The 22,988-nt window shown below is 43.5% G+C and overlaps 1 protein-coding gene across 1 annotated transcript in view; it reads left to right on the forward strand.

Annotated features, from left to right (window-relative positions):
• Positions 1-22,988, forward strand: part of Grik3 (glutamate ionotropic receptor kainate type subunit 3) — a 216,685-nt gene that overhangs the window by 118,443 nt on the left and 75,254 nt on the right. The window contains exon 2 of the mRNA XM_036177903.1: positions 16,524-16,700. Within this exon, the coding sequence (XP_036033796.1) occupies positions 16,524-16,700 (177 nt within the window). The remainder of the gene's footprint in view (positions 1-16,523; positions 16,701-22,988) is intronic.

The following is a 22,988-nucleotide window of genomic DNA, read 5'->3' on the forward strand; positions in this document are numbered from 1 at the left end:
AAATTCACTGTATTTCATTATTCTTTATCCTCATTGTTATGCTCAGGACCTGTTCTACTGTGCAGGTGAGTTTTAATATACTGAGCAATCCCTTGCTTTGGGACACTGAGGAGATTGTATTTTTTAATATTACTTGAAGATATCCTTACATATAAATGTATTTAGACATGGAATTACCATGTCATGTGGTATTTTGATCATTTATTTTCCATTAAGCACATAAACACAGTGGTGTGATGACTTTTCTCATTAGAAATGGTGCACATGCTCAGTGCAGAACTTTCTGGAGCACACAGAGAAGGAAATGAGTGATCCAGAGACGACCACTCAGAGACAATGACTCTTCACCATCTGACACATTCTTCTCATCTTTTTTATGCTTGTTTGAGAAGATTTATGCGCACCCACACAGGATCACAAGCATGTGACCTCATGTGTTACAACTAGGCTAAGGTCCTCTGGGAAGGGATGGATTTGCTTTTTACTTTTTTAACATATTCACTATCTCCCCACCCCTGCCCCGATTTCCCTTTGGCTTGTATTATTTTTATTTATTTTAACCTGTTTATGTTGGGGGGGGGGTGCCCCTGTGCTCACTCACACAAGCACATGTTCATGTACACGCATATTCACATGCTCATATGTATATGTGCACGGCAGAGGACAAACTCAGGTGTAAAAAAAAGGGGCTATCCACCTTTTTTTTAATCAAGGTTTTTCACAGGCCTGGAACTCACCTAGTAGGCTGAGCTGGCTTGCCATGGAGCCCCATGGACCCTTCTATCTCAGCCTCTCTGAGACTGGGATTATAAGCACACACCATTATGCCTTTAGTTTGGGGATGTAATTTTTGTTGTTTGTTACATGGTGTCCAGGGATTAAACTCAGATCCTCATGACTGCAAAGGAAATATTTTACTGGCTAAACTATCCCTCCACCCCTTCATTTCTCTTTTCAATAGACTTAATTTGAGGGAGGCAGTTTTAGGCTCACAGAAGGCACGGAGCAGAAGGCACGGAGATTTCCCACACGCCCTGTTCTTACACACGTTCATAACCTCTTCCATTGCCATTGCCAGGCACTGGAGTGAGTGGCACGTTCCTTACAGGTGCTCAACTTGCATTGACACACTGTCTCCCATTGTGTGATCTAGGGTAAGCTTCACTCTTAGTATTGAACATTCTATGGCTTTGACAAATCCGTAGTGACTGGAGTTCACTATTGCAGTGCTATGCAGTGATCTCACTGTCCTAAAATGCCTCTGTGTTTCCTCCTACACAGCTCTCTGGTCCACAACCCCTGGGAACCACTGATCATTTTACTGTCTCCATACCATCCCTTCCCAGAATACTGCTGGAATATCCGGTTTGTGGCCTCAGGCTGGCCTCTGTCTCTGTGTAAGATGTACCTAAGTTTCCTCTGTATCTTTTCATTCTTTCCATAGTTTGATGTCTCGTTCATGTAAGCATGGACCAGTATCTCACTGTGTGCATGTACTGGGTTGTTTGTCCATTCACCTAGTGAAGAGCATCATGATTGCCTCCCAGTTTGAGCAATCTGAAATAAACCTGAAGTAAACACCTTTGTCCGGGCTTCTAAGTTATCTTAAGTCAGCAGCGGCTTCAGGTAAATTCCAAAGAGCATTGCCGCTGGAGTAAATAACAAGGACATGTTTGGTTTTCTTGGAAGGCTAAGGCCGGAGGGTTGGGTTATTATGAGTTTGAGACCAGCCTGGGGTAGCCTCATAATAGGTTCCAGGCCAATCTGGGCCATGGAGTGAGACCTTGACCAAAAAAAAAGTGCAATGAGTTTTGTAAGAATCCAAGTCATGCTGGAACCCGAGTTCTGCCTTCCCACCAGCGGTGACTGTGCTTGCACGCCTCATCTTCACTGGCACTTGCTTCTGTCAGCATGTTAGTTCCCTTTTTCATCGATGTGACCAAACACCTGCCAGGAAGCGGCTTAAGCGGGGAAGGGCTTATCTTGGCTTGTGATTTGGGGAGATATAGTCCATGACAGCAGGGAAGGCATGGCAGGGGCGTGAGATGGGTGGTTATACCACACCCATGATCAGAAGCAGAGACATGAATGTTAGAGCTCAGCTCACTTCTGTTGTCTCCTCTTTTTATTCTGTCTGGGACTTCAGCCTAAAGATGGTGTCACCCACATTCAGGACAGGTCTTTTCTTCTTAATGCCTTCTGGAAACACCATCACAGGCACAACCAGAGGTGTGTCTCCTCGGTGATTCTAAGTCCAGTCCAGCTGTTGATGCAGATGAGCCATCCCAATCGGTGTTGTGGATTGGGGCTATTGTAATGGCCATGGCATTGCTTCAGTTTACAAGGATGCTATAGGACATGGAGCATCTTTTTATGTATTTTTATTGCTTGCTTTTCTTCTGTGTATCTTCTGTGATGAGCTACTTATTAATTCTTTGGTCCATTCTCATGTTTCTTTTCTTACATTAAGTGTGTTTTGGATAACTGTCCTTTACCAAAAGCATCCTAGCCCATAGCTTGTCTTCTCGTTCTTCTTAGCACAAACACTTTAATGTTTATCATGTCCAGCATATCAAGTCTTTGTTTCCTGGAGCATGCCTTTGATACTATACTAAAAAGTCATTGCCAAAGCCAAGGTCCAAACTTTGTTCTTGTGACCTTCTAGGGTGTCATAGTCCACAGGATTCATCTTATTTTGTGAAAGACGTAGGATCCATGTCCAGATCTTTTTCTTTTGCATGTGGATACCCAGTTCTTCTGTTCCCATCTGTTAGAAAAGCCCGTGTCTTCTCCATTGCCTTTGCTCCTGCAGCAAAGATCAGCTGGCCATACTTGATGCTCATCTACTCAGAGCTTCCCTGTGCTTTCTGAACTGTTTATCCTCCTGCTGTCTTGATTATTGTAGCTTTATTGTGATCTGTGTGTGTGTGTGTGTGTGTGTGTGTGTGTGCATATTCATGTGTGTGACTGCAAGTGTTCATGTGCCACAGTGCACATGTGGATGGACGTCAGAGAACTGTGGGTGCCAGTTCTCACCATCCAGCTTGTTTGAGACAGGGTATCTTTGATGCTTTCCCACTCTATATGCCAGATTAGCTGACCCGGAGCCTTCGGTGGGTTCTCAGTCTCAGCCTCTCATGTCCCCATAGGGGTTCTGGGATAACAGATGTTCATACTCTGCCCCTCGGGTTCTCGAGATCCAAACTCAGCTCCTCATGCTTGCTCAGCAAGCACCTTTATCCACTGAGCCGTCTTCTCAGCTCCCCATCGTCAGTCTTGAAGTGGAGTGGTAATAGTCCTATGGCTCGGCCCGCTTTCAATTGGGCTAGCTCCACAACCCCTGCTACACAGTGTTGTAGACCACAGCTGTGCACCATTATGAAGAGTACCTCTTGTCTCTCCGTGCACAGTGTGGACTCGTTCTGCTAACAGCCACAAAATACCTTGCTGTGGGATTTTGATTGAGACTGCATTGAACTTATAGATTAAGTCAGAAGTGCAGTAACAATATTGACTCTTTCTATCCGGGATCATGGGTTAGTTCTCCATTTTTTAAAATTACTCCTTTGATTCCTTTATCAGAGCTTTGTCATCTTCTTCAAAGAGATCCTATACAACTATTTCTAGATTTATTAACTATTCCTTTTCTCTGACTGCTAATGTGGGTAGTAAATATTATGGGTTTTTTTTTCAATTTTTCAAATTGCCATTCTTTGCTGGCCTATTGGAAAGCAATTGGTAGTGTTTGACTTCGTGGGTTAATTTTACTTAGCATGATGTCCTCCTTGTCCATCTATGTCATAGCTTGTGTCAGAAATTTATTCCCTTTTTATAACTGAATAATATTCTCTTGCATATATGTGCCACATTTTGCTTAACGTCTTATCTTCTGATGTACACCTTGGCTTTTCCCTGTGTTTTTGCCATTCTGAATAAAACAGCTATTTGCATGGGTGTGTACATATACCTGCTTGCATCCCTGCTCTCTGTTCTTTGAGAATGTTCTAATATATAATATGCAATATTATATAATATATATCCCATATCAATATATGTAATCAACATTATAATTCTATTTCTGCTATACAGAGTAACGGGATCATTTTATATCTCCATCAACAGAGTACACAAGTCCCAATTTTCCAAACCTTCATCTAAATTTTGTATTTATTTTATTTTATCATTTTTAATTGCATTTAGATAGGTATTGTCTATGTGTGGGAGGGTGTGTGTGTGTGTGTGTGTGTGTGTGTGTGTGTGTGTGCCACAGTGCACACTCATAGACATCAGAGGACAACTTGTGGGAGTCAATTCTTCATTCCACAATGTGGAACCTGAGGATTGAACTCAAGTTGTCAGGCTTGGTGGCAAGTGTGCTTACCAGCTGAGCCATCTCACCAGATCACTTAGCAACCTTTTTAATAGTGTCTGTTAAGGAGTGCAGGCACTTATGTCACTGTGGTTTTCATTTGTATTTCCCTAATGATTAGTGATGTTAAGCATCTTTCAGGTACTTGTTGGCCATCTCTGTATCTTCTTTGAAAAACAAAGTGCCTACTAAAGCTTTTATCTACTGTATTGGTCAGATTTTCTGTCCTCATTTATTCATAGATTTTTTTTTTTTGCTTTTGGAACATTTATTTTTATTTTATGTGTGTCTTAATTGGAGCTTCTGTTTCTGTGATAAAACACCATGACCAAAAGCAACTTGAGGAGGAAAGGGCTTGTCTATAAGTCACAGCCTACTGAGAGAAACCAAGGCAGAAACTCAAACAGGGCAGGATTGTGGATACAGAAGCCATGGAGGAGTGCTACTTACTGGCTTGCTCCTTGTGCTTTGCTCAACCTGTGTTTTCTTAGAACCCAGAACCATCAGCCCAAAGTGGCATTACTCACAATGGGTGAGGCCCTCCCCCACCAATCACTCATTAAGAAAAGGCCCTCCAGGTCTGCCTACAGCCTGATCTTAGGGAGGCATTTTCTCAGGTGAAGTTCCCTCCTCTCAGATGTCTGTAACTTGTGTCAAGCTGACATAAAACTAGCCAGGACAATGTGTATGGGTGTTCTGCCTACCTGTATGTCTACTCACTATGTGCATGCAGGGCCCATGGAGGCCAGAAGAAGGCATTGACTCCCTAGGATGGGAGTTACAGATGGTTGTGAGCTGCCATGTGGATGCTGGAAACCCAACCCAGATCCTCTGGAAGAGCAGCCAGTGCTCTTAACCATTGAGCCATCTCTCCGGCCTCCTCCTGTCCTTCTTAAATGCCTAAGGGAAACACCTTAAAGAAGGAAGAGCTGGTTGTCTTGGCTCTGAGTGTTAGAGATGTCAGTCTGTGGTTGGTGGGTTCTGCTGCTGTGGACTTGAGGTGACACTGAACAGCTAGTGGTGGAGCAAAGCAGCTCACTTCCTGGCTGACAGGAAGCAGGAAGAGGGCCAGGAAATGACAAAGGCAAGACAAAGCCCAAGGAGTCATCCCAGTGGCATTCACAGCAAGGCCACAGCCCCTCCAGTTCTCAGCCAGATTAGTCTCACCAGCTGGAGACTAGACTTCACCAGGGGAGCCTGATGAGCAGGGCAGTGCGGGGGTGTGTAATATTAAAATCACAACATCAGGTTTGGTTTGATTTGGTTCTTTTGGTTTTAGGAGGGTTTGTTTATTTGTTTTTTAAAGACAGGGTTTCTCTGTGTAGCCCTGGCTGTCCTGGAACTCACTCTAGCCCAGGCTGGCCTCGAACTCACAGAGATCTGCCTGCCTCTGCCTTCTGAGTGCTGGGATTAAAGGCATGTGCCACCATAGCCAGGCTAACATCCAGGTTTTTAAAAAATGATTTATTTATTTTATTTTGCATGTGAGTGTTTTGCCTGCAAGCTTCTATGCACACCATTTGTGTGCCTGGTGCCCCTGGAGGCTGGAAGAGGGCCTCTGATTCCCCTCTGGAACTAGAGTTACAGATAGTCATGAGCTGCCTTGGGGGTACTGGGAATTGAACTCAGGTCCTGTGGAAGAGGAGCCAGTGCCCTTAACCACTGAGCCATCCCTCAACACTATAACACCCACTTTTTTTTTTTTTTTTTTTTTTTTTTGCCAGAGCTGAGGACCGAACCCAGGGCCTTGTGCTTGCTAGGCAAATGCTTTACCACTGAGCTAGATCCCCAGCCCCAACACCCACTTTTAAATTAGATTTTTGTTATTGAGTTTTAGAAGTTCCCTGTATATCCTAGATATTAATCTTTTGTCAGTTATGGCCAGTAAATACTCACCATGCTCCAGGTTGTCTTTTTTCACTCTTTTAATTGTGACTTTGGATGCACACTTAATTTTTGTTTTCATGAAGCCCAGGTTGTCTGGTTTTTCTTCTCTTGCTAGCACTTTTGACGTTTGAATCCAAGAAAACCACTGCCGAGTCCCATGTCGTAATGCTCCTGCTTCTGCCCTATGTCTTTCTCTGAGTCTGTAGTTTTGGACATTATATTTAGGAAGTAGAAAGTTTGAAATCAGGAACTTAGAGCTTTCTAAATTTGTTCTCTTTCAAGACTGTTTTGGTTATTCGAAGTTCAGTGAGCGTCTGTTGATTATAGGATGGAGTTTTCTGTTTTATAAAAAAAACAAAAAAGCATCAGGATTTTTACTAGATTGCATTAACTCTGTAGATTGTTTGGCGCAATATTGATACCTTGATATCATGTTGTTCTACCCATACCCATAGGATGTTTTTCTATTTATTTATATTTTCTTTTTTTAAAAAAAAGACTTAATTTATCTATCAGTGTTCTATCTGCATGTATGACTTTATGCCAGAAGAGGGCATCAGATCCCACTGTTGATGGTTGTGGACCACCATGCGTTTGCTGGGAATTGAACTCAGGACCTCTGGAAGAGTAGCCAGTGCTCTTAACTGCTGAGCCATCTCTCCAGCCCCTGTTTACATTTTCTTTAACTTTGTTCAGTAATATTTTGTAGTTTTCATCATGCAAGTTATCTCCTTGGCTAAGTTAAATTTTAACTATTACACAGTTTAAAAAATATTAATATAGGGATTGGAGAGATGGCTCGGTGCTTAAAAGCACATACAACTCTTGCAGGGGGTTGGAGTTTGGTTCCTACATCCATATGGGGTGTCTCACAATCTCCTGTAACTCCAGCTCCAGGGGATCTGACAACCTCTTCTGGATTTGCAGCTATCAGCTTGCGCGCGCGTACACACACACACACACACACACACACACACACACACACCACATGCAGATACACATAATTTAAAACTTTTAAATCTTAATGATACATTTTCATTCTTTTTGATGTTATTATAAATGGAGTTGTTTTTATAATTTTCTTCTAGATCATTCATTATTAATATATAGAAATGCAACTGTATCATTTTGACTTTGTACTCTGCTTTACAAAACTTGCTAGTTCTAAGAGTTTTTATGAACTATTCAGAATTTCCTTCATACAAAATCACATCTGTGAATAGAGATGATCTTATTTTTCTTTTCTAGTTCAGGTGTCTATTTCTTTTTCTTGCCTAATTGCTTTGGACAGAACTGTCACTAATACATTCAATACTAGAGACAAGAGTAGGTACCTGTATTAGGTTATTTTATAACTGACAAAATGTCCAAGAGAAGTGAGTTAAAAGTAGGTAGATTTATTTGGTTTACAGTTCTAAGGAATTTCAAGTCCTCCGTGGCAAAGATGATTCTGTGGCTGCAGTAGGTTAGCCTGTGGGGAGGAGCTTGCTGCTGTGGCTTCTTACATGGTCCTGAGTAGGAAGAAGATGCAGAGCCAAAGCAGGATATAACCCCTCAAATGCCTGCTCACATTCACCTACCTTCACCAGCCAAGTGTCCCAACCCCAAAGGTCCCACAGCCTCCCAAACAGCAGATGTTCAAACACACAAGCCAATGATGAATATCACATATTCAGTCCACAACGGCATCCTGTCTTGTTCCCAGTCTTTGAGAGAAGCGTCCATTCTTTCACCACTGACTATGTTTGCTGTGGGTTTTTCAGATACAACTTTTACTCAGCTCATAGTTTCTCAAGTATTTTTATAAAAAAAATGAGCTGAATTTTTCAAAATCTTTCTCTTTGAGCCTTAATAATCATATGAGGTTCTCTGCTTCATTTGGTTAATGCAATGTATGACCTTGATCAAGTTTTGTATTTTGAACTATCCTTGCATTCCAACAATAAATTCCACTGACCATTCTCTGTTCACTCTTACTCTGCATGCCTTTACTTCAAGTACTTTCTTGCAGACAATAAGCAGCTGGGGCTTATTTTCTTTTACTCAATGGCTTTTGTAGATGTATTTGAGCCATTGATGTTCAGAGCCAAAGTTGCTATTGTTAGGTTAATACATCCATGTTTCTCCCCGCTCTCTGCCCTTGTTGTAATATTTTAGTTTTCTACTCTGCCTCTGCCTTTTGCTTTAGTCAAACAGATTTTATGGTTCCAGTACCTTCCATCTTTTCGAGTGTCAGGTGTACTTCTCTTCTCTTTTGTGGTTGCCCCACAGTTTGTAAGGTACATTTACACCTAACCCAAGCCCTCTCCCAAGTAACATTCCATCTCTCACAAAGCAAGTGCCAACCTTGCATTGGTGAGGTCACTGATTTGGCTTATAAATAAGTGTGTGTGTGTGTGTGTGTGTGTGTGTGTGTGTGTGTGTGTAATTTTAACTAGCACTTCAAACAAGCAGCTATTTGTTAAATCAATTCTGAATACGAAACACATTATTTTGCCTCCACTTAATTTCTTTCTAGTATTTTTCATTCTCTGTTTTGGTCCCCATTTCTGACCAACATCATTTTCCTCCTCTCTAGATGTCTTTTTGCATTTCCTGACGTGCAGGTCCACTGTAAATAAATTCCTTCCGCTTTTGTTATTGTTTCTCTTCACATTTGAAGGATAATTTCTCCAGGTAAAGATCTCTAGGTTGGCGCTTGTTTCCCACTGCACTTTAAATGCTGCATTCCACTCTCTTCCTTTAAGGCGGGCCCTGAGGAAGTCAGACATAAGTCCCGTCTTCTCTCGTCCATAGGGAAGGTGTGTTTTGCCTGTCTTCTGACAGGATTCTTTTTAATCTTTCACTTCCCGCTGTTGGAAAATGTTATGCTTAGGTGTGACTGGGGCAGGTAGCCTACGTGGTGTTTTCCAAGCATCCTGAACCTGCATTAATTTGGGAAACATTTTCAGCAGTTCCTGTTTCCATTATTTCTTCTTTTCATAACTCTCTTCTGCTATTTCCACTTGGTTTTAACTTGAAACAACCTGCAGCTCTCAGATATTGATATTGTGTCCTGTTGCTTTCTCCTCCCTATCCCCCACCCATCCCGCTTCAGTTTTTGGTTTGGAGATTTCTGTTGAGATTTCCTCAAACTCATGGTCCACCTGCTAGGAGTCCGTCACGGTGTTCTTCATTTCTGTTACAGTGCTGTGCTCTCAGAATTTCTTTTGTCTCTCTTTCTCAGAAGTTCATGGTCTTCTATATTGCCCACGTTACCATGAGAGCCCTCAGCATACTGACACAGTTGTTTTACATTCCTAGTGGGACAATCCAACAAATTTAAGATCTCTGTGTCTGAGTCTGATATCTGTCTAGATGTTTTTGCTAGTATGTGTGTATGAGAGAGACAGAGACAGAGACAGAAGTACTAGATAAAGGAACTGATGTATATTTTGATGTGTGTCTGGTGTGTGTGTGTGTGTGTGTGTGTGTGTGTGTGTGTGTGTGTGGTGTAATGTTCTCTCGTCCTGTGATTAGAATCAGTCTTTTTCTCTTCTTTTGTTTTTGGGAGTGTCTTCATGCACCTTGCACATATACGCATACACAAGTGGAGACCTGAGGCTGATGCTCAGTCTTTCTCAAGTACTCATCTTATTCGCTGAGGCAGATTTCTTTAGTTGAATCCGGAGCTCGCTGGCTCTGGCTACCCAGCTTATTCCAGGGGTCTCTGTCTCTGCCTTCTAAGTGCTGGAATTACAGGTGTCTGTCCTTCCCACCTGGCTTTTACGTGGGTGCTGGGGAATGGCTGAGCCTGAATCTTCTCTCCCTCGGGTCCATTAGGATCCAATCAAGGCTCCAGTCAACTAATTTCACTTGAGACAAACCTTATGAAGAAGAAGAAAAATTTTGAACATGTTTTAAAATCAGTTCTGTTCCCTTCCACTGTTGAATACACATGGGGACCTCTCCACCCCAGTTCACTGTAAGAACCTAGAAGGGCTCAGGGAGTGAAACCCAGAAATGTGGGAACCTGATAAATGGTACTCCCTGGAGATTTTGTCCCTCAGGATTATCTACAGTAAGTCTTCAGCAACTTGTCAATTGCAATTTGGGTTTTCCTTCTGGATCCCATGCTGGTTTCATGCTCCCAGGTCGCTATTGCTGTAGACTTCCCTCGTAGATAGAGCAAAACACCCAACAGAAGCAACGTAGTGAAAGAAGGCTTTATTTTTGGTTTACAGTTTCATGGTGGGTGAGGTTCAGCATCGGGACTCCATCTGCAGCAGCAGGAACTGGTAGATGGCTTGTTATGTCTTGGGTCAGGTCGGGAACCTGGAAGCTGAGACCTCCAGCTGAAATTGGGGCCAGCTATAACCGTCTAGCCCCTCCTTATGGTTTTACGCCTGATAGCTAGACCCTGTGTCCAAAAGATTCCACAGCCTCCCAAAACAGTGCCCCCAACTGAGGACCAAGTATTCAAGCACTTCCCATCAACGATTCCAGTATACTGGGATTATTCTGTTCTCCAGCCGCTCTGGCCAGTTTGGGGGGAATATGATTGCTCTATGACTTCACGCTTATAGACTCAAGAAAAAGTTGATATTTCAGTTGCTTCTCAGGTGGAGTGATGGCTTACTTCCAAGTTTTGCATACAGCAGACCAGAAACTAGAAGCCATTTTTTTTTTCTTTTCATTTCCCCAAATAATGAAAACAATCCGAACACCCCTCGACTGGCATATGGATAAACAAAATGCGGCATATCTATGCACAGTAATGACGGTTAACAATGAAACAGAACCAAGTGCTCAGACATGCTACACATCGATAAACCTCAAACCTGCTGAGCACAAGAAGCCAGACCCAGAAGAACACCCAGGATGTGATTCTATTTGTATGAAATGTTCAGGGGAGAAAAAAAAATAAAATCTTTGGAGACAAAAAGCAAATTAGTGGTTCCCTGAGGCTGCTGGCGCAAACAGGAAATAGTCGCAGGGGGGATCACTGGAAGATGGAGAAGTTCTAAAATTAGGTTATGGTATGCTCACATGAATTCCTCACTTCCTCAAAACCACCATAGACACAAAACAGGTCAGTTTTGAGGAGTACAGATAATATCTCAAGAAAGCTGGTTACTGAAAAGTATGAAGGTTTGTCTATAAACGCTTGACAGTATTAAATAAGCAATGGTTCCCTTACCCAGTGCCTCAAGCCTACGCCCTGCCCTATCTCACTCTTCTTTCTTTCCTGCATTTCTGCAGTGACAACAACAAACACAACACATCATGCACATTTTCCATATCACTGCAGTTCTTGAAAATAGCCACACATGGTGGCACCTGCCTTTAGTCCCAGCACTTGGGAGGTGGATCTCTGAGTTCCAGGACAGCCTAGACTACAGAGTGAGTTCCAGGACAGCCAGGACTACACAAAGAAACTCTGTCTCAATGGGAGGGGGCGGTGAAATGTAATATAATTACATCATTTCCCCCCTTCTCTTGCCTCCCTTCACCCCCTTCCCATGTACTTCCTTTGCTCTCACTCAAATTCATGGTCTTTTTCTTTCATTGTTGTTACACACACACACACACACACACACACACACACACACACACACACACACCACCCCTAAATATAGAAATATAACCTGCTCAGTCTGTGTAATACATGTATATGTTTCCAGGGCTGGCCATTTGATATTGGATAACCAACCTGTGTACACGTCCCTGGGGAAGACTGTTTCTCCTGTTATCAGCATCCTTGGTTGCCTGTGGTTCTTGTCTATGGGTTGAGGCCTGGTGAACTTTTCCTCTTCCCTGTTAGCATCTCTGACAAGGTGGCATCCTTGTTCAGGTCTTGTTTAGGCAGCCCTGTTGGTGAGACTTCTTGGATATAGCTTCTCTGATATTTCTAGGAGACACAAGCTCACAGCTTGTCCTGGTCCTCTGGCTCTTTCTGCCCCCTTTGCAATGCTTTAGGTACAGGAGTTGTAGTGAGGTGGTGTTCACCAGGACTGATTCCACAACTCTACATTTTGATTGGTTGTGATTTTCTGTAATGGTCTCCATCTGTCCTGGCTGATTCTGTGTGTCAACTTGACACAGCTGGAGTCATCAGAGGAAGGAGATTCAGGTGAGGAAATGCCTCCATGAGCTCCAACGGTAAGGCATTTTCTCATTTAGTGACCAATGGGGGAAGACCCAGCCCATGGTGGGTGGGGTTATCCCTGGGCTGGTGGTGGTGTGTCCGGGTCACAAGACCCCCAAGCAAGACCACCACAGAGCCATTATCTGATGCAAACACACAGCTTTTTATTAACAAAACAAGCAAGCTTGGTCTGCCTACATCCAACACAGCAGGTGGAGGAGAACGCCCTGAGCACTCACTTTAAGGGGTTTATATAGGAAAAGTTTACATGCAGCTTGGGACCGGACAAAGGGGCTAGGGATAAGGTAGTTCTTTGAAGTTACTGGCTGAACTATAATCATGAGGTTACTGAAGGCTAACAGGATTCAGGGTATCTACAGAGACATAAATTTTTTACTCCCTATGTCCTGCTTTTGTTGAACCCAGGATATACACATTCAGATTTATTGTTGCAGTCCTGCTCTCCTCTGAGGTCAACTTCTGGTCAGTTGAGCCCATTACTCCCCATATCTTGTTTTGCCAAGTCCAGGATACATAGATTTATTATCCCAGCCTTAAGTTCAATTTCTGATCACTTCTAACACTGCTAGTCAGCAAATACCTTTGGAGGAGGGGAGGGGAAAGCATCTCTCAAGATGGCTACTGATTTTTCCCTTTCAGTGGTACTGGGTTCTAATATTAAAAATAAATAAATAAATAAAAGCAGGCTGAGCAAGCCACAGGAAGCAAGCCAGTAAGCAGCTCCCCTTCCTGGCCTCTGCATCAGCTCCTGCCTCCAGGTTCCTGCCCTGCTTGAGTTCCTGTCCTGACTTCCTCCAAAGATGAACTATGATCTAAAATTGTAAGCCAAAGGATGCTCCACCCCACCCCCAGCAACTTGCTTTTTGGTCCTGGTGTTTTGTTGCAGCAACAGAGACCCTGACTAAAGCACCATCTGTTACAAAGAGAAGTTTCTCTGATGAGGAGTCATACTATGAAATTTTTACAGTTCCATGGCTATTCACGGCTTTCTGTCCCCTGGTTGAGTGTGTCTAGATCTTCTCCGTATATGGCCATTATGAAAAACAGTATGAGAGGCCCCCAGTGCCACCAAGATGAATGGAGAGGTGTTGGAGAGGCAGGAAAGAAGGAGAAGCAGAGAGAGTTCTTGTTGTTGTTTTTGTTTTGGTTTTGGTATTTGTTGTTTGTTTACTTGCTTGCTTACTCTGCTTTGTTTTCTTTTGTTGGGAGGAGCTGCAGGGGTGAGGGAAGGATATTGGGGGGGGAACCAGGAGGTGAGTGGAATTGATGTGCATGATGTGAAACTCTCAAAGAGCCAATGAAGAAGTTAAATTTAAAAAAAGAAAAGGAAAAGCCTTGTGTGCCCCCTTCCCCATCTGCCAACAGTGAAGCAGGGGCCCCTCCCTGAGTTAGAATCTGCCTTCCTCCTATGCCCATCAGATGAGCTAAACCAGCATCTCTTTGTTGATTTCAGTTGAGTATTTAGTCAGGAGGAAAGGTGACACCTCTCTCCACCTGCTAATAGCTTGTTTGCATTTTGTTGTTGTTAATGGAGTACCCATACTTTTCCTTCGCACCTGCTTACACAGGCGTATCTGTCACTTTTGCTCTGCATCGAAGTGCTTTGTATAACATCAACTTTTATGCTGCTGTCTCTGGTGCAGATATTTCAAGTCAGCCCCTCGCCATTCAGTGTTGCCTGTGGTGATTTTGGTTCCTGGAAATCACTTGCTTAGCAGTCTTTCTCCCACATCTTCTGATTCCATTGAAGTACTTAGACAGGCTTTTTCTAGCCCACTATTATATACTGTTCACCCCTATTTTCTATTTTTGGCAGTTTTATAGCGTTCTCCCCCCCCCTTTCTCTTATTTTCTTGCTAATCTTTAATTCATCTGGAAATGGTTTTGATATGTGGATTAAGATTGGAATCTGGAGAACCAGGCATGTGTCTCAGTGGTAGTGCGCTTGTATGAAATCCTTGATTCAATCCTCGTATGTCAAAAAAGAAAAAAAAAAAAAAACCTGAAATCCCAAATAATAGAATAATTGTCAGGACACAATTAATGAATAATTCATTCTTTTGCCACTGCTGCAAAGCATCTCCCCATTCATGTTTTAGATACTTGTCTCTGCTTGAGCCTCTTTCTAAGGCTTTTTATCTCATTTTCTTGATCTCCTGTGTTTTCAGACGCTATTACAACATGGTTTTAATTATTTTGGCTTAATGATATATTTTAAAATCTGATAATACAAGTCACCTTTCATCATTCCTGTAAAGGCATTTTTTTCAATCATTATCTTATGTTTAGCTTTCATGTTTTAGAGTCATTTTGTCTAAGTGAAAGAGAAGACTTTTGTGGTTGTGATTGGAGTTGAATTAAATTGAAAAATGACTTTGGAGAAAATTGAGACCTGAATTTTTACTTTTCCAAGGAACAGCAGCATTGGAGCTATGTGTGTATGTCTCTGTGTCTCTGTCTCACTGCCTCCCACCAGGATCTCACTATGTAACCCTGGCATGTCTCTGAAACTCACAGAGATCCACCAGCCCCTGCCTCCTGAGTGCTGGGATTAAAGTCATGTGCCACCACTTCTGGCTTGGTTATCTCTCTTGCTTAAGATGTTTAATTCGTTTGCACCGTAGACTATTAGAATTGCATCTTTGTATTTGGGTTATTATTTGTTGTTAATATGTGTGCTGATGTTGTTAAGAGGGACCTTTTGCTGTTGGGTGTCCTTATGAGTTCTCACTGATATAACGAGGCACTGTTTATACGTGCTAACTAGTTATTGAACTCTCCCTAACCATTCTCACCTGTCTTCATGGCTGAGGGTTGATTTTTTTTTTCCATTGCACCCACGGATGTAATAGTAGCACTGATGTTCCAGGCGTAGCCAACCAATTCCTGATTGGATCTGAGGCCTGCTCCATGGAAAAGAATTTATGCCTTATGCTATAAACTTGCTCTAAAACCTATAACTAGGCATATACAGGGCCTTACAGAGAGAAATCTACTACTGATGATTTGATAAATTGTCATGCAGTTAAGCTGCCTTATAATTTTTCCTGTTTATATCCATAGATTAGAGCAACCTTGGTCAGAAAAGCCTCAGTGGGCTCTATGCAGTGGTCAGAGCAGAGACTCATAATTGGTCAAAGTGCTAAGAATAAGTGTGTGTGTGTATTCATCCCTAAACAGGACATCCACATTAGCCCGGTGAGGCCCAGGGAATGTAGCTGAAGACGGGGTGGAAAGACAGGAAGAGCCAGAGGCCAGGGAGGAGCTCTGGGAAGTGCTGACTTATGGGTGTGGCATGGTCACTGCAAGCACTACCGTGCAGCAACCACAACCATCTACACAAGACTGGTATATACATGAGAAAAGAAAAGTCACAATAGAGACAATAGAGCGTGAGCTCATGGGGAGTGAATACGATCACAATATATTAACATTTATACCATGTGCAAATAAGAATTTGCACCTTTGCAGAAGTCATGCCTCTCAGTTCACTTTCTGTCTCGTTTTACAGGTTAGTGGTGTAGTGTGAATCTTTACCAACACTTTTTTTTTTTTTAATTCTTCCTTTAACAAGAACGCCTCTAGTGTTTCATTAGATATTAGTTACTGCAATATTAAGGCTGATGTGAGCTAAAGTTGCTCGAAGGAAGTGTCTTTCCTGCTGCTGTCTTATTAAACATTCTTTATGGTAGTAGACACTGGATTTCATCAGATGCCTTCCTGAATTTTGAGAGTTGATCATATTTTTATCTCCTTCGAGCTATTGATGTGGTGGAATGGTATTCACAGATTCCTTTATATTGAACTGGTCTTGTATTCCTGAAATAAAACTATGTGGTCATGGTATGTTAGCCTTGTAATATTCTGGTAGATTCTACTTGCCAGAACTCTATTAAGAATTTTCATAGCAGTATTAAGTTGGTAATCTTATTTTGGCCTGTCAGATTTTGTTAGCAGAAATTTGCTAGTTGGGTAAAATGTATAATTTTTGAACATGGAAATTATCTAGAATCTTATTGAACACTGGACTGGGAAGACCTTGTCTATATAACCTGAATGGAGCATCCTTGCTCCAGCTCCATCCTTCCTTCCCACACACAGCTCTGTCATCTCTCACAGGAGGAATCTTTGAGTATGCGGACGGCCCCAACGCCCAGGTCATGAACGCCGAGGAACATGCCTTTCGATTTTCTGCCAACATCATCAACAGGAACAGGACTCTGCTGCCCAACACAACCTTGACTTATGACATTCAAAGGATTCATTTCCACGACAGCTTTGAGGCGACCAAGAAGGGTGAGCATGCAAATCCTCACCGTGCACTTCCAAATTGGGGGTGGGGGACGTTGAAGCCTTTCCTGCTTGGTCTGGGAGCCTGATGCTTTTTCTTGCCTAGAGCACCCTACGCTAATCCCCCAGGAGCAGGGGTGGGGCCTGAGAGGAAGTCCTAGGCTAGCCAGGCATAGTGCTATAGCCTATAATGCCAAAAGCCAGGAAGCCAAGGGAAGATCATGAGCTCCAGGCCAGTCTGGGCTATCTAGCAAGTCCGAGGTCAGCCTGAACTACACAGCAGGACCCTGGGAGGCTATGAAGGGTGATTGACAAGTGGAGGAAAGCTAGGCAGGGCCTGGGATTGCCTGAGAGGAAGCCAGCCAAGGTCTCCAGGACCTTTGAACCAACATGAACATTTTCAAACCTGATTTTTCTTTTCTATTAGTTTTATTTTTAATGGACACATATTATTTATGGTGTAGGATGTGCTGTTTGGATACATGTGTGCCTTACATATTGCTCAAATCAGAGGACCCCACACATCCATCACATCTAACATTCATAATTTCTTTATGGTAAGAACATTGCAAATCCTCTCTTTTAGCTATTTCAAAATATGCAATACATTATTATTAACCATAGTCACCTTGCTATGGAACTTATTTTATCTTTCATTAGTATCCTACTCAAGTAGCAATAGGTAGCATACATATAAAACAGATATAGTATTAGCCAGAGAGCACACCATCTGCCTGCCATAAAAAGACCTCATGAACATAGCACACAGCTCAGGGCCTGCAGTGACTTGACCCCAGTACAGATGAGCCCTGAGTCTGACCCTGGTCCCATACTCAGTGTGTGTCTGTAGTTTCTGTTGCCGACATCATCACTAGAAAGTCCTGGCTCGCAGAAGCAAGTTGTGGTGAGTCTAGTTCAGGTTGTCCCATACCTGAATTCTTAAAAATAGGTAAAAACAGATTAAAAGAGAGTGAAATACCACTGTCCACAGGTATACACACACACACACACACACACACACACACACACACACACACACACACACCAGTAACTAACTTCTCAGTTCCTGGGTGAGTAGCCAGTTGCCAGTGTGCTACACAGCACACCCAAGTGCACGGTGGGTTTTTGTTGTTGTTGTTGTTGTTGGTACTACGTTCTTTAGAGATTTATTTACTTTTGTTTTATGTGTATGAGTGATTACTTTCATGTGTGTGGGCACCACATGCATACACATGCATACACATACATACCTGCAGAAGCCAGAAAAGGGTGTCAGACCCCCATGGAAATGGAGTTTGATTATGAGCTGCCATGTGGGTGCTGGGAACTGAACTTGGGTCCTCTGCTAGAGCAACCAGTGCTCTTAACCACTGAGCCATCTCTCTAGCCCCATTTTAATGTCTTTTAAAAGACAGCTCATATACATAATCTCATGTATGTATGCCAGCCCTCCAGGCCCATAAGCTCTATGTCTACGATTTCAACCATGGACCAAAAACGCCAAGAGGAAAAAAAAAAAAAAAAAGAATTTCTTCTGTACTAAACATATATAGACTTTTCTGTGTCATTTTCCCTAAACAATAAGCACAGCGCCTATTTACACAGCATTTGCATTGCATTGTGGGATGAGGCGTCTTGAGACGATAGAGCATAAGGCATAGTGTGTGGAAGATATATGCAAATACCAAACCCCTCTGTGCCAGGGACCCAGCATCTGCAAGTCTGATATCTGCAGGGGGTCCTGGAACCAATTCCCTGCGGATCCCGAGGGAGACTGCATATCTGAACTATATTTTTACATATATATTTAATTCAAATTCAACTTAAAGGCTTAGATAACTGGAAATAGCTTCCATAGAACCTTAGATTTCCATGTAACCATTTAAAGATCTCAAGCCTAAGGAATCTCATTTCCAAAATGACTAGGTCATCCTTTCCGAAATATGATATCATAACCCATCAAAGCGGCTCATATCACAATTTTTAGTTAAATCATTGGGTTTTTAATGTACTTTCTCTTCTCCCTCATATGACTGAAGGAACACTCTCTTGATATTTGCTCTGTTTCTGGGGCACCTGAAGGATAAGGAACTATAGTAACTGCTCAGTGAAGTAATTGTAGAATGTATTGGTGAATGATGAGAACCGAAGAGTCGTTGTCTTAGGACCGCTATAAACTGAGGCTAGGGGTTAGCCTCATCCATGGCAGGCTGAGACTCGCCCACAAGCTAGCCTCGTCTCTCTAAGGAGTTCCTGGTTTCTAAGTCATTTGATCTCCCAGGCTGCCAGGAGCAGGGCCTCCAGGATGTTACCTGCTAGTGACTCTGTTTTCTAAAGTCCCACTGTGGGTTAGCTTTTGAGCTCAGGGAGTCTGCAGAGGATGCACACTAACATCCTACAACTCTGACCTCAGCTGTGTTGGACAGAGTGCCTCTCTCTATTAAGTGCTTAGGACTGTGTCTGACACTCTAATAATAAACAGGACTTTGCTGTGGGTGCACTCAGCTCCCCGGCCCTCCACATACTAGGCCATCAAGGCCAGGCCTGACTCCCACAGGGGCTTTCCCTCTTCTCCGGCTCCCTGAGGTTGTGCTCTTCATGTCTGACATTTGTGAGCCTCACTCCACCCTCCCTGGCTTAGTCCTGAACCCTGCCTCCCTGAACTAGTTAGTCTTCTTGATTGTTCCCAGCATACCCTGCGGCCAGCACCAGGAAGCAAACATCTGACTCCCTGCCATGCTGACACTCATGTGTTAATGACTGCACTGGATCAGACCTAGCCACAGAAATTTCAGAACTCAGCAAACGCCTGGAGTCAGATCAGAGGCCCTCATGGGTTCAGCAAGCCCAGAGGCTATGCTGTCTGGCTAGTGATGCTTTGTGACCCAGCATAGGCACCTTCCCCAGCCTGGTGGCAGTGTAGCACAGTTTGGGAGCCTTCCCAGGGCACTTCCTCTCAGGACTTATACTTCCTATGCATTAGTGTCAGGTGTCCACAAAGACCAGAGACAGAACCATCTACTCCCAGGAGCCAGCCATCATCTCCTTCCATATCAGACCACACAGCTCCCCTAGAGCCTTAGATAGTGTGCCCCATCCTCAGGTCATCAGTAGATCCTGGCCAATGTAGCCCCAGCTTGACCTTCCAGCTACATCTGGGCACCCAGTCCCTTAGACTCAGTTATGCATTCTAGCTCTATCTTCCTCCTCGGGGCTTTTGTACATCCTGTTCCCCTTGCTTCAAATACACCCACCCTACCTGCACCCAGCCTTGCTGGTGTTGAACTAACTCATTCTTCTCCGTATATTCTTGATAAGGTAAGGTCAGGCCTCCTCACCTCCATTTTTATAACCCTAGACGTTTTTGCAATCTCAACTCTTAGGTCTGTCTCTCTGTCTCTGTCTCTGTCTCTCTGTCTCTGTCTCTGTCTCTCTGTCTCTCTGTCTCTCTCTCTCTCTCTGTCTGTCTGTCTCTCTCTGTCTCTCTCTCTCTCTGTCTCTCTGTCTCTCTGTCTCTCTCTCTCTCTCTCTCTCTCTCTCTCTCTCTCTCTCTCTGTGTGTGTGTGTGTGTGTGTGTGTGTGTGTGTGTGTGTGAGTTTCTCTTCCAATAGACTACAGTCCCTATTAAAGTCCCTATTACTGTACTATGTAACCTAGTTTGCTTTAGTTACTATGATAAAACACTGACCAAATCCAATTTGGAGGGAAGCCAAGGCAGGGACTAGAGGCAGGAACTGAAGCAGAAACCATGTTCACTGCTTCTCTTCCCCTGCTTATGCTCACCTGCTTTCTTATTGGATCCTGGACCACCTGCCAGGGGTGGCACCACCCACAGTAGGCTGGGCCCTCTTGCATCATTAATCAAGGCAATAGCCCACAGACGCCTCCCAAGTGTCTCTAGTTTGAGTCAAGTTGACAAAACTAACCAGCTCACCTATCATGGACCTGTACAAAGTCATTAGTGAGGGTCTGAGCTGATATACGAGTGAGAGACAGTATGAACGAACTCCCGGTATGTTGAAGTCACTTTAAATTTCTCCTGATGATCTCAGAGGGAGATGAAGCTTTGCCCCTCTACAGGTCACAGCCAAGATATTAGGAAGTTGGGTCATAGGACCAACAGTCATGACAGACAGAGAATTGCCATGATCCACACAAGTGCTGGCACAAGCAGGAGGACTTCCTGGAGTAAGAGGTATCTCAGCTGAGTTCTGAAGGATGATGGGAAACAGTAAGGACAAGGGTAACATGGACAACAGAGTGGATTTGCAGGAGGACAGGAATGCACTTGAGTAATCCTGGTGAGTGTTTGCTGTGTGATAGAAGTTAGAGGTCACAAGGTGAGAAAGGGGGAGGTGGCCAGTCCCTGCCATTGCAGAACTTCGGGTTATCGTGGCTGGGAAGATGGAGCCAGGCCTGGGAACCACAGAGAATAATGCAGGAGAAAACAGTCCAGCCTGGGCTTGGCCAGGGAGTACTCAGAAGACACAAACCTGTCTAAGCCAGTTCAGGACCGCATCCCTAGCACCCAGGTGAAGCCAGCGAGCCAGGGCCTCTGGGAGCCCCTGTGACTGTGCTGTCTACCTATGGCTGCCATCTCTCCATGCTGATAACATGCACTGCTTCAACCTGGCCTCAGAGGTCCTGAGGGTAGGTTAGAGTCACTCAGCATCTCCTTTATGAGCTTTGCTTATTGGGTTCCACGACCCATCACCTGCAATGGCGAACCCGGCAGTACTCGTGGGTCATCAGGATGGATGGCCCTTTGAGAACTGCCATCTCACTCTCCACAAGCCCTTGAGTTGCTCCCACTCGGGAGTTACTACTGCAGTGTTTCTGTGAACGGCTGTGTGCTTGTCTTCAGGGGCGTGGGTACCCAGTTTTGTTGAGTGCGTTTTTAGGAGCTGAAGCATGGGGTCACAGTGTTCAGCCAAACAGTTTCATAGGTGGTTGCACACATTTGCACTCCCACGGCCGCACACAAGGCTGGCAGGTGTTCTACACCTGTGCTGACATGCAGGAAGGTCAGTTAGACTTTTTAAGTTTTTTTTTTTTTTTAGAGATTTTAAGCCATTATGTTGATTTGTTAAGTGGTTGTCTTACTGTGGTTTTCTTTTGTATTTATCAGATGGTTAGACAATGGAAGTCCCTTTTAATGGGGAAAGGCCTCGTAGGGCTCAGGGCAGAAGGAAGGACTAATTCAGCCAGAGCCGGTCGGGTAGGTGGTGCCAGGTTTTGTGCTTCTGTGTCCCATTGCCCCATAAGACCTAACATGCCCCACTGTGCTAATTTGAATATTGAATAGGTCATTTGAATATTATTTTTCTCCCCCTTTTTTTGGAGTGCTTTTTTTGAACCTTTCAATGACCTTTTTAAAAATTGCGCTGCTTGTTATTTCCTTGTTGGCTTAAAGGAGTTTTTTATGTATTCTGGTAAGAGTCATTTTGGGTGTGTGTGACTATGTACATTTCTATAAGTATTCTATCCATTGTATGTGGGATTGCCTTTAGTGCTCTCTTAGTAGTTGTACTTCATGAGAAACAAAGCTTTTCATTGTCACAAGTCTGATTTATTAATAATTCCCATAGTGTGTTCTGGTTAAGAAGTCTTTCTTCGTCTATCCCAAAGACAGTCTCCCCTGTTTTCTTCTAGGAGTCCTGTGGTTGTGTCTTTCATGGTTGGCTCGCTGATTTGTCTCTGTGTGTGGTGAGACGTGACTGCTGAGATTTGTTTCTTGTACACAAGGCTGGTAGGATGGATTCAGCTTCACCATACCATTGTTTGCATGTATTTATGTGTCTTAGTTAGGATTTCTGTTGCTGTGAAGAGACACCATGACCATGGCAACTCTTATAAAGAAAACATTTAATTGGGGCTGGCTTACAGTTTTAGAGGTTTAGTCCATTATCTTCATGGTGGGACATGGTGACGTGCAGGGAAATGTGGTGCTGGAGAAGGAGCTGAGAGTTCTACCTCTTGATCTGCAGGCAACAGGAAGTGAATTGTGTTCCACACTGGGCATAGCTTGAACATAGGGGAACTCAAATTCCACCCCCAGAGTGACACACTTCCTCCAACAAGGCCATACCTACTCCAACAAGGCCATACTTCCTAAAGTGCTGCTCCCTATGGGGGCCAATTTCTTTCAAACCACCACACTATGCATCTACCAAACCTTTTGCAAAGAAAGATATTTCTATCTAGTCATTTTTCTGTTAACAGCCATAAGCTAGAAATGGATGAAAGGACCATCTATAAGAGAACAGACAGATTGGCACATAATTAAACAATAGA

This window comes from Onychomys torridus, chromosome 2 (assembly GCF_903995425.1).
Source record: "Onychomys torridus chromosome 2, mOncTor1.1, whole genome shotgun sequence".
In the NCBI taxonomy this organism is placed as follows: Eukaryota; Metazoa; Chordata; class Mammalia; order Rodentia; family Cricetidae; genus Onychomys; species Onychomys torridus.